The 14,776-nt window shown below is 46.6% G+C and overlaps 1 protein-coding gene across 1 annotated transcript in view; it reads left to right on the top strand.

The window, feature by feature from the left end:
* The first annotated feature begins 532 nt into the window (after positions 1-532).
* Positions 533-14,776, top strand: part of LOC137524268 (nuclear factor 7, brain-like) — a 71,491-nt gene continuing 57,247 nt past the window's right edge. Inside the window, exons 1-3 of the mRNA XM_068243941.1 lie at positions 533-856; positions 2,454-2,528; positions 13,702-13,853. Of these exons, the coding sequence (XP_068100042.1) occupies positions 733-856; positions 2,454-2,528; positions 13,702-13,853 (351 nt within the window). The 5' untranslated portion in view covers positions 533-732. The remainder of the gene's footprint in view (positions 857-2,453; positions 2,529-13,701; positions 13,854-14,776) is intronic.

Below are 14,776 nucleotides of genomic sequence, written 5' to 3'. Positions count from 1 at the left end.
TTTCCAAATAAAATATTGGCGCCAAACATTGTGATAGGGACATAATTTAAATGGTTTTATAACCGGGACAAATGGGCAAATACATTTCATGGGTTTTAATTACAGTAGCATGCATTATTTAAAAACTATAATGGCCGAAAACTGAAAAATAATGATTTTTTCCCCACATTTTTCCTATTTTCCCATTAAAACACATTTAGAATAAAATAATTCTTGGCATAATGTCCCACCTAAAGAAAGCCTAATTGGTGGTGGGAAAAACAAGATATAGTTCATTTCAATGTGATAAGTAATGATAAAGTTATAGACGAATGAATGGAAGGAACGCTGAAAGGTGAAAATTGCTCTGGTGCTCAAGGGGTAAAACCCCTCAGTGGTGAAGTGGTTAAACTTTAACAGTTTAGTTTCATAATTCGAGCTCTCTTCTGTCGTTTATTTTTCCATGCAGGTCTATTTACTAAATAAACATCGTGCGCTCTGGTATGAGATGGCGATCGCTGGAGCGCAGTCACGTGACACACGGAATAGGAGGAGCTTCCAGGCACTCAGACACCATCTTCCCAGAGACCAGAGCGCGGCCTTCACTCACGTGTGTCTCTGGGAAGATGGCGGCGCCCAGCGTTGGAGACCCGGGTCACGTGGGAGGAGCGTATACAGGAAGACACCGTCTCCGCTACTCTGCAATCTACGCGCTCCCTTCTCACACATCCTCTTACAGTGTTATCTATAGTCATGGCCGCCGCAGCGCGCAACCCCGAGGAAGATGACTTCAATCCCGACGAGGAGATGGAGGAAGAGGAGATCGCCGTGCAGATCGGGGCCACTTATCTCTGCAGGAGGCAGGACGGCTCTTACCGTGAGTGCATCCACCTTCTAACGTGTATATCAAATATTAACCAGTAAAACGGTGATTCTCTAAAAGAATCGCACGCACTTGTGTGTGCAAACTACAACCTGCCTGCACGGCACGCTGCAACCTCTAGCTGCACACTGCTGCATGCACGCTGCAACCATAGCTCCCAACTGACCCTCTTTTGGAGGGACAGTCCCTTTTTGGGAGCCCTGCCCCTCTTTCCTCCTCATTTGTCCCTCTTTCAGGACTATATATATATATATATTCTACTAAAAATGTGTTTGACTCTAAACTTTATTCCCATCCTTTAAATTAATATATTCCTGATTGTAAAATGCTAATATGAAGGAAAATGAACCAGGATAGAAAGGACCAGTGTGGTTTGAATTGTAAAATAACATTTTGGTTATGAAATCTTTACGGTGTGTGTGACTGAGGGTGTGGTAGAGACAGGTTTAAGTGTCCCTCATTCTCATCTCAAAAGGTTGGGAGGTATGCCTGCAACCGCTGCCTGCACGCTGCAACATGCGCTTGCACGCTGTGCTCTCTGCCTGCATGCTGCCGCTTGCGTACTGCATCAGTAGCTGCATGTTATAACAGCATCCTGCACAGCACAGCCTATATGTTGCAACCACAGTCTTTACACCACAACTGCTGCCTGCACATCGCAACCGTGCCTGTATACCGCCACCGCTGCCTATACACCACAACTACCATGTTCAAGGTGTACTCCACTGCAAGTCTGCACACAACAACCACCAACTGCAACTTTCTTGCAACCACAAGGCTACATGCACACATCATCACAAGCCTGCGCATACATAACCGCTACCTGCATGCGCACAGTACACACACAGCCTGCATGCGTCACCAGAACCGCTGCCGGCAATGCGTACACCACCCAAAGCCTACACACCATGCATGCTACCACCATGCATGCTACCACCGCCCCAAAAACTGTGTTGTCGCACACTAAAGCAAGCACGTTACAAGTGCCACCTATATCGTGAACATCACCGCCGCCCAAAGCCTGCGTGCGCACACCACAACCGCCACAGTGCGCCTGTACATAACAGCCTCGCATATCAGCATCTGATTCTCATTAGGGTTGCTATGGTAACTGAGCCCAGTTTCTGGGATCCTTCACTTCCCACATAGTATCAGGTTGCCATTAGCCTTCTTCCTGTATCCCCCTCGCAGCACGCTCCCCAGCGATGGGTGGGTCTTGTTCTCTCCCTTCTTTCTGCCATGGCTGTCCTGCCAACAGGGAGCCTCGTGACTTGGCTGTTCTGTGATGTCAGACTGAGAGGTCTCTTCTTTGATCATGCTACCATAGCTGGAAGAGTTCTGCACAGTGCATGCTTGTAACTGTGCAAGCACGTTTAGGACAAAGCATTTGCCGTAGTGCACAACCCGCGCACATCACAGACTTTAATTTGGGTCACATCGGCTGACTGGAGGGACACTAAGGGACTTCAAAGGCTATTGGGGGGTAGGGGGGTGTCTTGAAGTAGCCCCATTTAAATGAAAGTCAGCTTCTCCCACCTTAGAATCTCTGCTCAGTATTCCTGGAGACATTGTTCCTCTTCTCCTGTTGCAGATGATGCCGAGGTCCTGAAATCCAGGATGAACAAGAAGGCCGGGAGAGAGGAGTTCTACGTGCGCTACGTTGGCTGTGAGTACCTGTTGTGTCGCTAGTGCTAAACGTAGATGCTTGCACTCTTTATGGCCATCTTTGCTGCAAAGGTGATTTCTATTTGAGTGGAGACTGCGCTCTGACAAGTTTTCCTCTTTGGATATTTTGTTTGTTAAAGAGAATCTGTATTGTTAAAATCGCACAAAAGTAAACATACCAGTGCGTTAGGGGACATCTCCTATTACCCTCTGACACAATTTCGCTGCTCCTCGCCGCATTAAAAGTGGTTAAAAACAGTTTTAAAAAGTTTGTTTATAAACAAACAAAATGGCCACCAAAACAGGAAGTAGGTTGATGTACAGTATGTCCACACATAGAAAATACATCCATACACAAGCAGGCTGTATACAGCCTTCCTTTTGAATCTCAAGAGATCATTTGTGTGTTTCTTTCCCCCTGCATCTCTCATGCACTCAAGTTTCAGGCTGCTCATTTCTTCCTGCAAACAGCTTTGCCCTTGTCTGTAATTCTTCAGTATGTGAAAGCCCAGCCAGATCAGAGGACGATTTATCCAGCTTGTAAAAGAGAAGAGAGAAGCTGCCCTAATCTAAATAATACACAGGCAGTGTGCATAGAGGGGCCTGGAAGGGGGAGTTCATAGCAGAACCACAACACTGAAGAACTTGGCAGCCTTCCAGACACAGGCCGACAAGTCTGACAGGGGAAAGATACATTGATTTATTACAGAGACTGTCATAGTAGAAAGTGCTGCAGTAAGCCAGAACAGATTAGAATAGCTTTTGGAACTTTTAGGATGATAAAAAATAGGATGCAATTTTTGTTACGGAGTCTCTTTAAAGCAGAACTCCTAACATATTTGGTCATACAGTGTGTGGGGAGGATTTTTCTAGCATCTTAATTGCTCCTGGTTTTGGAAATTTCCCGTGAATAAAAACATGAAGCAAGGGGGAAAAAAATACCAATAGAGAGGGAAGGCCTTCCTGGCCCTCTCTCCGTCAGCTCGTTCTAGCGCCAGGCCCTGGTGAAGTTCTTCAATCAGCTTGGTTGAACACGTCTCCGTCTCTCTTCAGGCAGGCTTTGGATGTACTCGCGCCCCTAAGTGCTTCTGAAGACGAGCGGATGCAAACACACAAAAGCCTGGGCTCACAAATGCGCAGTACAGATACGCCCATCTTCTGAAGTACTTTGGGATGCGAGTGCTTCTGAAGACTGCTGAGGAGTCTTGAATTATGCATCTTCAGTGGGGGACAGCAGTGGAAGGAGGGGTCTGTCCGAGGCCTGGGAAGGCTCTGTGCGATTCACCAGGGTCGGCAAACTTTTTCCTCTAGCACGCCACACTTTCTCCTTCCCTCCTCGGAGAAGTTGCGAGTGCTGTATAATGATAGGTTTAACTCACGCAATTGCATCTTCCAGCGCTGATCTCCATGACGACAGCGGTTTCATCTGGCACGCTGACGCTGTCGTGGCCAGGGCTATGGAGTCTGAGCCATTTTGGGTACCTGGAGTCGGAGTTGGTGGTTTCATAAACTGAGGAGTCGGGTGCAGTTTTTAGGTGAAGGAGGCGCCCTGGTGTTTGATAAAAGCATTTAAAAATAGTAAAAAAAATTGAGGTGGGAGACACCAATTTTTTTTGTTAATTTTAAACAGTTTTTAAATGCTTTTAATAAACACCAGGGAGCCTCTTTCTCCTAAAGAGAACCTGTACTGAGTAAAATTATTTAAAATAAACACTCGAGGTAACTTCAAATGAACATTACATAGTTACCTTGCCATCAGTTCCTCTCAGAAGCTCACCATTTTCTTCTGATAATGATCCCTTCCAGTTCTGACAACAGTTGCTCTCACTTATATATCAGTTGCTGTCAGTTACAGCTGAGAGGAAAACTGATGTACCAGGTAATGTCTATGTTTCCCTATGGCTCAACTGGGCGATCTTACAGTTTTACTGTGTGCTGACCAGAAAGCTGTTATGGTGTAATGGCCATTTTCAAAATAGAGGACGGAGGATTCCATTGATCACAGTGGACAAACAGGACGCAGGAGAGGAAAAAGAAATTGAGGAGTAGACTACACAGGAGGTAAGTATGACTTGTGTATGCTTATTTTGACTTTTAATTCTCAGTTCAGGTTTTCTTAACTAGTGCATTCCATACCCCCTTACACCACTCGTTTGAGCGGTGGATACAGAGTACCCGTGGTCCTTACCATGGTGGAGATCTGTCTCCTTTATTTTTTCTGAGAGAGCGACCGCATCCAGGTCCCCGGTGACCTCCCCGAGTGGAGTCGGGTTCATTGTCTCCACCTGCCTCCTGTGGTCGGTTGCCCCTCTGCAACCTACCTTTGTGAGTAGTTCCTTACTTATACACTTACCAATTTGTTTTGACATACTGTACCATTGTGCTCCCTTTTTGTCTCCTGTGCCTTTACCCAGAGGGTGTACAGACACTCACAACCCGCTACATGAGGAGTCAGATGATTTTTGTACCGACTCCACAGCCTTGGTTGTGGCCACGGAGATCGGTGCTGGAAAGGGCTATTGGGCGAGTTAAACCTATTATTATGCACTACTTGCAACTCTGCAGGGAGGAAGGTGAGGAATCTGGCCCTCTATCAGCGAGCCGGATTCAAATATTTACATAAGGAAAAGAGAGGCTCTGGGTCCTATAGAACAGGACTTTTCAACCTTTTCAGAAATTGTACCACTTTTATCGTATGAAAATTAAGTACCACCATTGTTTTTACAAGAGGGCAACAACTCAATAAGTGAAAAAAATGATAAAGTGTGCACACTTATTATTATTATTATTAATTATTGTATTTATAAAGCACCAACATATTACGCAGTACTGCCCCCGGTATAGGTAGTTTGCTGCCCCCAGTATAGGCAGTGTGCCACCCCCCCCCCCCCCCGTATACCCCAGTATAGGCAATGTGCGCCCCCCATATAGGCAGTGTGCCGCCCCCCCCCCCCATATACCCCAGTATAGGCAGTGTGCCGCCCCCCAGTATACGTAGAAAATTGCCCTCAGTACAGGTAGCTCCTCTGGCTCTTCAGACCTCCAGATCAGCACGGCGACAATCAGACCTGTACGCATACCACCGGTTGAAAAGCCCTGCTATAGAGCCTTACCGGCCTCCTCACGGTCCCCTCTTCCCCACAGGCTTCCCCATTCTCATATCCCGCCGTGGTAGACTTCAGAAGTCTTTGTGAGCCTGAGTCCTCCCGAAGACAGGCAGCTCTGTACTACACGAGAGAGAGGGCGTTTGCGCGTGTGCTGTGTGGACCAGCTGGGAGCCCGAGGGCTTCCAAAGCCAGCCAAAGCGGAAGAGAGCAGTCTACGACCAATCGGTCATAGTCTGCTAACTGGGGAGCCTGCAGGAGAACGCGGGGTCCGTAAGCAGAAGGGGAAGCTCTGTAGGACCCAGAGCCTTCCCTCTCCTTAGGTAGGTATCTGATTTTTGTTTTTAAAGGAGAACTGTAGTGAGAGGTATATGAAGGCTGCCATATTTATTTCCTTTTTTTACAGGGCTGTGGAGTCGGTTCAAATATCTTCCAACGTCTCAGTTTATGAAACCGCCGACTCCGAGTCCAGGTACCCGAAATGGCTCCGGCTCCTTGGCTCCGACTCCTTAGTCCAATACTTACCAGGGCTGTGGATTTTGTACAAAAATCATCCGACTCGTCAGTTTAGGAAATCTCAGACTCCGGGTACCCAAAATTGCTCCGACTCCACAGCCCTGCTTTTAAACAATACCAGTTGCCTAGCTGTCCTGCTGATCTATTGGGCTGCAGTAGTGTCTGAATCACACCAGAAACCAGCATGCAGCTAATCCTGTCAGATCTGCCAATGTCAGAAACACCTGATCTGCTGCATGCTTGTTCAGGGTCTACGGCTTAAAGATGGGTGGGTTTGATAGATCATATTAGGACACAGAGTGCAGTTCTGAATACAATGCCCAGCCTCTGTGTCTTTCCAGTGTGCCTCCACTCTCCCCCGGGCTCTGCTGTCCCCCATTTAAAAAAGCGCCAGGCTAGCGACACGCAGACTCAGGAGGCGGGGGAGCGGCCATGACTGACAGTCAAAGGTATTAAGAGGCTAGCGACAATCTGCGTGTCGCTAGCCTGGCCCTTTTTTTCAATTGGGGCATAGCAAAGCCCGGGGGGGAGGGGGCCCCTTGGGGTCCAGAGGCTGGACATTGTACACAGAACGTGCCTCTGTGTCCTAATATGATTTATCAAACCCACCTCAGGTTCTCTTTAAAGCATTAGAGGCAGATGATCAGGATAGCTGGGCAACTGGTATTGTTAAAAAATAATTAAAAATGGCAGCCTCCATATCCCTCTTGCTTCAATTGTCCTTTAAAATCGCTTCAGACTCCCTTTAAGGTCCTGTGCAGTTTTAATGTCAGCGCTTTCCTGGTAGCTGAACCTCTGATATCGCTGTCTTGGAATCAGTCTCTATGGAGTCTCCTCTAGGTTGACTCATTGATGCAACTGCCAACCTGCCTGCAAAGAATACATTGCCTGTCAGATATTTGGACACACCCTGTCATTTAAAGTATAAGCATGTAATTTTGTGTTTTCAGCTGCCACATGTGTTGCCTTTGGCTACAGCACTGAATTGCAGCAGATCAGGTGTTTCTGACATTGTCAGATCTGACAAGATTGGCTGCATGCTTGTTTCTGGTGTGATCCAGTCACTACTGAAGGCAAATAGACCAGCAAGGCTGCCAGGCAACTGGTATTGTTTAACAGGAAATAAATATGTCCGCCTCCATATCCCTCTCACTTGAGTTGTCCTTTGAATTCAGCATTTTTTTTAGTAGTATTTATCCTTCAATCAGAGAAGCTGGAGCACTGGAATGCTGCTTGTGCTGTGATTGGCCATCAGGAAGGAAGGGGGCCTTTCACTCCTGTAATACTATGAAAACTTGTATTAATTGTTAAAGGAGTCATCGGGGAGAAATAGTAAAATAAGTGGTACTTACCAGGGGCTTCCTCCAGCTCCAAGCTCCCAGGACGTCCCTCGCCGGAGCTCTGCCCGCAGCCGTTCGCCGCAGTCCGCTCCGGCCCACGTGGCGGTGATTGACAGCGCCACTCGCGCAGTCGCAGTACAGAGCGACCTGGAGGTCGCTCTGGCGGCATCGCCGGGGACCGGCGTAATTTTGTACGCGTTGTGGCCCGCAATAGCGCTAATTACAGTCGGAATGCGAAGAAAGATACGCGTGGCCAGTCCTGATGGGCCTGTCGGCAAAAATGAAACTAGCTGGCAGCGGGAGACCAGAGGATTAGTGAGTGGCTGCGAGGGCACAGGACTGCTGCAGGGGGCTGGTAGAAGCCCCAGGTGAGTAAAACTCATTTTTTTTTTTTTTTTTGTTCTGGCTTAAGGTTCACTTTTAAAGGTTATTATGCTTTTGCTTATCTTAGAGCTGGGATGAGGTTCTGTGTTCATAGTCAAAATAGTATGTCGCTACACAATTATTAAGGGGCTCACTAGAGCTCAGGAGTGCACAGGTGCCAGGGAAAGGTCATCTCTGCTTTCACGCTAGTTGAGTATAAATTTACTGGTAATAAATTTAAGTCCCCACGAGCACCGCCACAGGAAGAGTGGAGCTGGATTGTAAGCCCCAGCAGAGCAGCATGTATTGTGAGCAGCTTGCAGCGTGTTGAGGTGAGGTTGCATTGCTCTCAGCTGCTGGCTGCTGCCCGGGCATCGGTGGGCGTGTACTGTACTTCTCCCGCCAGTTCTCCGCTGACCTCTCACGCCAATTTCCCCCGCTGTCAGTGGATCCGAGCTACGGAAACGGCATGGAGTCTTTTATAACCTTATTGCTATGGCGCCTATGCGGCACTTCAGGAGCCATGGCAGCAATACGATTAGGAAGAACAGCAGTGGACTCCTTGCCAAGTAGCAAGTTTCCGGAGCTCCGATCCACTGACAGCGAGGGAAAAGAGGGCAGCGGAGAACTGGCAGGAGAAGCACAGTACATGCCCACCAATGCCCGGGCAGCAGCCAGCAGGTGAGAGCAATGCAGCCTCACCTCAACACGCTGCAAACTGCTCACAATACATGCTGCTCTGCTCGGACGGGACCGCGGCTTACAATCCAGCTCCACTACTCCTGTGGCGGGTGGGGGTGCTCGCGGGGGTTGTATTGTATTTTAGTTACTCGAGTATATGACTCAAGTATAAACCAAGATGCCCACTTTTAAACAGCCCAAAACTCGATTTTTGGTTGATACTCGAGTATATACGGTATATAATAAAACAATTACAATTTTTGAGCGCTACATTAATGTCAGATTGACTGGCTTGTGTTAGGCAGCAACATTCTTGAACGGGTACAAAGAGGGGCAAGTAAATTAACCAGATGGATGGATGGAAGATCTCACTTACCAAGAAAGGTTGGACAAACTGGCCTTATTTAGCTTGGGGCAAAAAAGGCGACTGAGAGGTGACCTGATTAACACATACAGTGACTTGCAAAAGTATTCGGCCTCCTTGAAGTTTTCCACATTTTGTCACATTACTGCCACAAACATGCATCAATTTTATTGGAATTCCACGTGAAAGACCAATACAAAGTGGTGTACACGTGAGAAGTGGATCGAAAATCATACATTCCAAACATTTTTTTTACAAATAAATAACTGCAAAGTGGTATGTGCATAATTATTCAGCCCCCTTTGGTCTGAGTGCAGTCAGATGCCTATAGACATTGCCTGATGAGTGCTAATGACTAAATAGAGTGCACCTGTGTGTAATCTAATGTCAGTACAAATACAGCTGCTCTGTGACAGCCTCAGAGGTTGTCTAAGAGATTTTTGGGAGCAACAACACCATGAAGTCCAAAGAACACACCAGACAGGTAAGGGATAAAGTTATTGAGAAATTTAAAGCAGGCTTAGACTACAAAAAGATTTCCAAAGTCTTGAACATCCCACAGAGCGCTGTTCAAGCGATCATTCAGAAATGGAAGGAGTATGGCACAACTGTAAACCTACCAAGACAAGGCCGTCCACCTAAACTCACAGGCCGAACAAGGAGAGCGCTGATCAGAAATGCAGTCAAGAGGCCCATGGTGACTCTGGATGAGCTGCAGAGATCTACAGCTCAGGTGGGGGAATCTGTCCACAGGACAACTAGTTGTGCACTGCACGAAGTTGGCTCTTATGAAAGAGTGGCAAGAAGAAAGCCATTGCTAACAGAAAAGCATAAAAAGTCCCGTTTGCAGTTTGCTGCAAGCCATGTGGGGAACACAGCCAACATGTGGAAGAAGGTGCTCTGGTCAGATGAGACCAAAATGGAACTTTTTGGCCAAAATGCAAAACGCTATGTGTGGCAGAAAACTAACACTGCACATCACTCTGAACACACATCCCCACTGTCAAATATGGTGGTGGCAGCATCATGCTCAGGGGGTGGATCTCTTCAGCTGGGACAGGGAAGCTGGTCAGAGTTGATGGGAAGATGTATGGAGCCAAATACAGGGCAATCTTGGAAGAAAACCTCTTGGAGTCTGCAAAAGACTTGAGACTGGGGCGGAGGTTCACCTTCCAGCAGGACAACGATACTAAACATAAAGCCAGGGCAACAATGGAATGGTTTTAAAACAAAACATATCCATGTGTTAGAATGGCCCAGTCAAAGTCCAGATCTAAATCCAATCGAATCTGTGGCAAGATCTGAAAACTGCTGTTCACAAACGCTGTCCATCTAATCTGACTGAGCTGGAGCTGTTTTGCAAAGAAGAATGGGCAATGGTTTCAGTCTCTAGATGTGCAAAGCTAGTAGAGACATACCCTAAAAGACTGGCAGCTGTAATTGCAGCAAAAGGTGGTTCTACAAAGTATTGACTCGGGGGGCTGAATAATTACGCATACCCCACTTTGTAGTTGTTTTGTAAAAAATGTTTGGAATATTGTATGATTTTCGTTCCACTTCTCACTTCCAATAAAATTGATTCATGTTTGTGGCACTAATGTAACAAAATGTGGAAAACGTCAAGGGGGCCGAATACTTTTGCAAGCCACTGTATATTCATCAGAGGGCAATACAAAAGCTTGGCAGATGAGCTTTTTTTCCCCTAGGTTTGTACAACAGACAAGGGGACATGATCTGTGTCTGGAGGAAAAAAGTTTTTGCCATTTTAGAAAGAGGTCCTTCACAGTGAGAGTGGGTAAAATCTGCATTTAAAGAGGACTTAGATGCTTTCCTTGCATTGAAGGGCATCTACAGCTATAATTACTAGGTCATTCCTGGGAGAGTTGATCCAGGGATTTATCTGACTGCCATCTGTAGTCGGGGATGATTTTTTTTCCTTTTTTTAAAGTGGAACTGGAGTTTCACTTACCTGGGTCTATCCCGCACTGGTCCTCTACGAGCCTCTGTTTCCCCACCACCAGCTAGTTTCAGTTTCGCAGATGGGCCACTGCACCTGTGCATCTCTGGCCGCACATAGCTTAGCTTGCGTTCCCGTCGGCAATAGCGCCCCGGCATAGGTCGCTATTTGCGAAGATGGATATGCATGGCAGGGCTGCACAGGCGCACTGGCCCATCGACTTCTAAGTCTACCTGAGCAAAACTAGCTGGTGGCGGGGAGATGGGGGATTGTGGAGGACCGGCGTGGGACTGGATGGCTGCAAGGGGCTGGCAGAAGCCCCGGGTAAGTGAAACTCTGTTTTTTTTTCTTTTTCTTTTTTTAGTTCCGCTTTAAGACTAATAATTGGCCCAGGTCTTGTAAGGTGTTTTTTTTTGTTTGTTTTTTTTTTTTTTTGCCTTCCCGAGTCAACTGGGATATATGTGGATTCAGTATGGTGTTATTGTTTTTACATATCAGGTAAGTAGCCTTGTAGTTTTCTGAAGATAAGTGCTATCCCTTATGTGTAACATACTCCTGTACCCCAAGATACATAGGGCTTGATTCACAAAGCTGTGCTAACTGTTAGCACGCCTGTGAAAACCCCTTTAGCACGTCTAAACGAGCTTTTCGCACGTAAAACTTTATACGCTTTCTGGGCCCAAATTGTTCTCACCACATGGCACTCACTTAGCAACAGACTAAGCCCATCATCTCCATATAGCCCACTCACCTCTTTACTAGACAATCCAAGTTTTGCCTCAGGACTTCACTCCCACTTCATTCTGGGCTGGCCTCGGAATTTCTGGCCACAGGTTCGACACATTATTGATAGAGGTAAACTTATTGCACGCGACAGGATTGGCAATCCCGAAAATAAGCCAGAGCTAGGTTGGCTGCTTTGGAACCAGATCGTCTGGTTCCACAATTCCATCAACACCAGATCCCACATACACAGACCACTCACGGAGTTTGAACGTATGTGTTCTTCCTCTTTTTCGCTTCCCCATAAAGTGTCACTGCTGTACTCTTTTCTTGTATGCGACTCTAGCGAAAAAGATCTATTAAAACTTACCGACACCTGGGACAAGGAACTGGGGACGCCCCTTTTAGCTGAACAGTGGGAAAAGATCTTCTCACTTATCCATAAAACCTCTATCTCTACCTTACACCAGGAAAGAAACTATAAAGTCTTTTCCAGATGGTATCGTATCCCAGCACAAGTTGCTAAATACAACTTAGATACCCCACCTACCTGCTGGAGATGCTCCCAGGCACATGGATCCTTCCTCCACATTTGGTGGGAATGTCCCCTTATCCAACCTTTTTGGGACACAATATTTCAGATACATAAACATACTGCAGTAACCTTCACCTATCACCCACCACGGCTCTACTAACTCTATTACCTGGCAGAACGTCCGCTATTAAAAAATCCCTTACTCCACAGTTAATGATAGCAGCTAGACTACTTATATCCAGACACTGGAAATCCGCTACCATACCCAGCACGACAGAACTCTTTAAAGAAATTAACCTCATCATGAGAATGGAGAACCTCTACTCTGACTCCCAAGGCACAGCCGAAGCCTTTACAAGGAAATGGGCTGTTTGGATCGATTTTCGTGACTCTTCAAGGGCCTTAGACATGCTCTAGAATTGCCCTAAATTTAACCTGAGGCCACCCATTAGACTTTGCCTACAGTCTGGCCCCTACCTAGGGTGACTGTCCTTGAGCCCTTGGCCCCTGAAGCAGGAGCGCTCCTACCTATCTACCTACCTCCCCCCCTCCCTGAGACTTCCCCTCCCCCCCCCCCTTCTTCCCCACACTCACTCTCTCTCCCCTCCCCTACCTCTTCCAACCCTATGTGCTTCCCCCATCCTACCTCTCTTCTCTCTCTCTCACTTCTACTTTCTCTTGCCATCATCCGCTGTCTCAATGTATTCTACCCTCCACGATACAGTTATGTGGAGTTAATACGGGCATAAATAGGTACTTGGGCATTAGCCTGATATATGTCAAGATGGAAGATCCTTTCTATGAAACCCGCTGATTCTCAGTGACAATGTTATTATCTCCAGTATCGGATAATTACAAATAATGATATATGTCAACGCTGCCCAGATGATAATGTATCCCCACAGATATTTATGCTGCAATGTAACAACTTGGCAAGATAACTGTGTTATAATAACTCTATCTTACTGTCCAGTCTGTCTTATGTCTTATCTCCTTGTATTGACAAAAATTCAATAAAAATTTATTTTACAAAAAAAAAAACTTTATACGCACAAATCTTTACGCACGCAGGGCGCTCCGCGCTAAGTGCCCATTAAAGCCTATGGGACTTAGCGCGCATAGGACTTTGCGCGTGCAAAGTTAGCGCGCAATCTGATTGAGAAATCTGGTGCTAACCTATTTAGCACCCTGGTTAGCATGTCTAAAGACTTTAGACGTGCTAAGTTGGTTAACACCGCTTTGTGAATCAAGCCCAAAGAATCTAGCGATGAAGGGTGTGACTTATTGCACATTTATACATTAAAAGTTAACTTTTTGCTTTGCGTTGACTATGGACATGTTTGAATGTCCCAGCTTTTGTGTATCACTTGGAGACCGAATATTTACATAGCTCTTTTCTTTTGTGCTCAAAGCATCATGGGCAAAATGTGTCAGTAAAGACTTGAAGATGACTTAGTAGCCTGTGAATTGTAGATTTTCCATAGCTACCTATGCACTGTATTATAGTTTGTAATTATGAACATTAGTTTTAGTCTTCTTGTGGTAAGTTTGTGTTATGAACCCACCTGTTATGAGCTCACTTTTTCCTCAGTGACCCGCCAGCGACCCGAGTGGGTGGACAAATCCCGCTTGGTGCTCACCGAAGAGGAAGAGGATGAGGCCAATGAGGAGGATCCAGAGGCACCTGAGGATGGAAATACGCCTCAGGAGTGGGAAGATGAAGATGCTGAGCCTGAGGCAAAGGTAATGCAAGGCTCTCCAGCCAGCTCTGGCATATTAGAATTACCCATTGTCCCACTGGTAGCGCCTCATACTGTTATATTGACTGTGCACTACCAAAGGCCCACCACTAGTTGGCAGTATAGTGGCTTCCCACTAACAGCAAAATGACAGCTGCTCTGCCTTATTGTAACTAGCCACAGAGGTGCACAATACAAAATACAGCTCCAGTGCCAGATGGCAAAAAAATTAAAAAAATCATTAAAACCGCAATAAAAACAGCTCTCCAATGCATATGCTAGTAAATAATGGACGCTGCACATCGGCAGGATAACTGTTTTGCACACTTCCACAGCAATCAGAGAGCATGAAGAGAGGCTCATGTATAGTATGTATATATGTATAGTATAGCATTAACTAAAGTGACTATACTTTCCTGGAGGTTTGTTTGTGAGTCTGTGCAATGGAGTAAAAATGGCAGCTGAGTTACCACTAGTTGGTATAATGTGCGCAATGGAGGCAAAATGGCAGCTGCACCGGTGAGTTACCACTAGCAGGTTCAATGTGCGCAGCACAAACAAAATGGCGGCTGCAAAGCTGGGGTACCACTAGCAGGTTCAATGTGCGCAATGGAGGCAAAATGTCAGCTGCACCAGTGATTTACCACTAGCAGGTACAATGTGCGCAATGGAGGCAAAATGGCAGCTGCGCCGGTGAGTTACCACTAGCAGGTACAATGTGCGCAATGGAGGCAAAATGGCAGCTGCACCGGTGATTTACCACTAGCAGGAACAATGTGCGCAATGGAGGCAAAATGGCAGCTGCACTACTGGGTTACCCTAGCAGGGGCAGTGTGCGCAACAGAAACAAAATGGCAGCTGCACAACTGGGTTACTCCTAGCAGGGGACAGTGTGCAAACGGAAACATAATGGCAGCTGCACAGCTG

Source organism: Hyperolius riggenbachi, chromosome 7 (assembly GCF_040937935.1).
Source record: "Hyperolius riggenbachi isolate aHypRig1 chromosome 7, aHypRig1.pri, whole genome shotgun sequence".
In the NCBI taxonomy this organism is placed as follows: Eukaryota; Metazoa; Chordata; class Amphibia; order Anura; family Hyperoliidae; genus Hyperolius; species Hyperolius riggenbachi.
The sequence above is the reverse complement of the archived record's forward strand: the minus strand, read 5'-3'. Positions and strand labels throughout refer to the sequence as shown.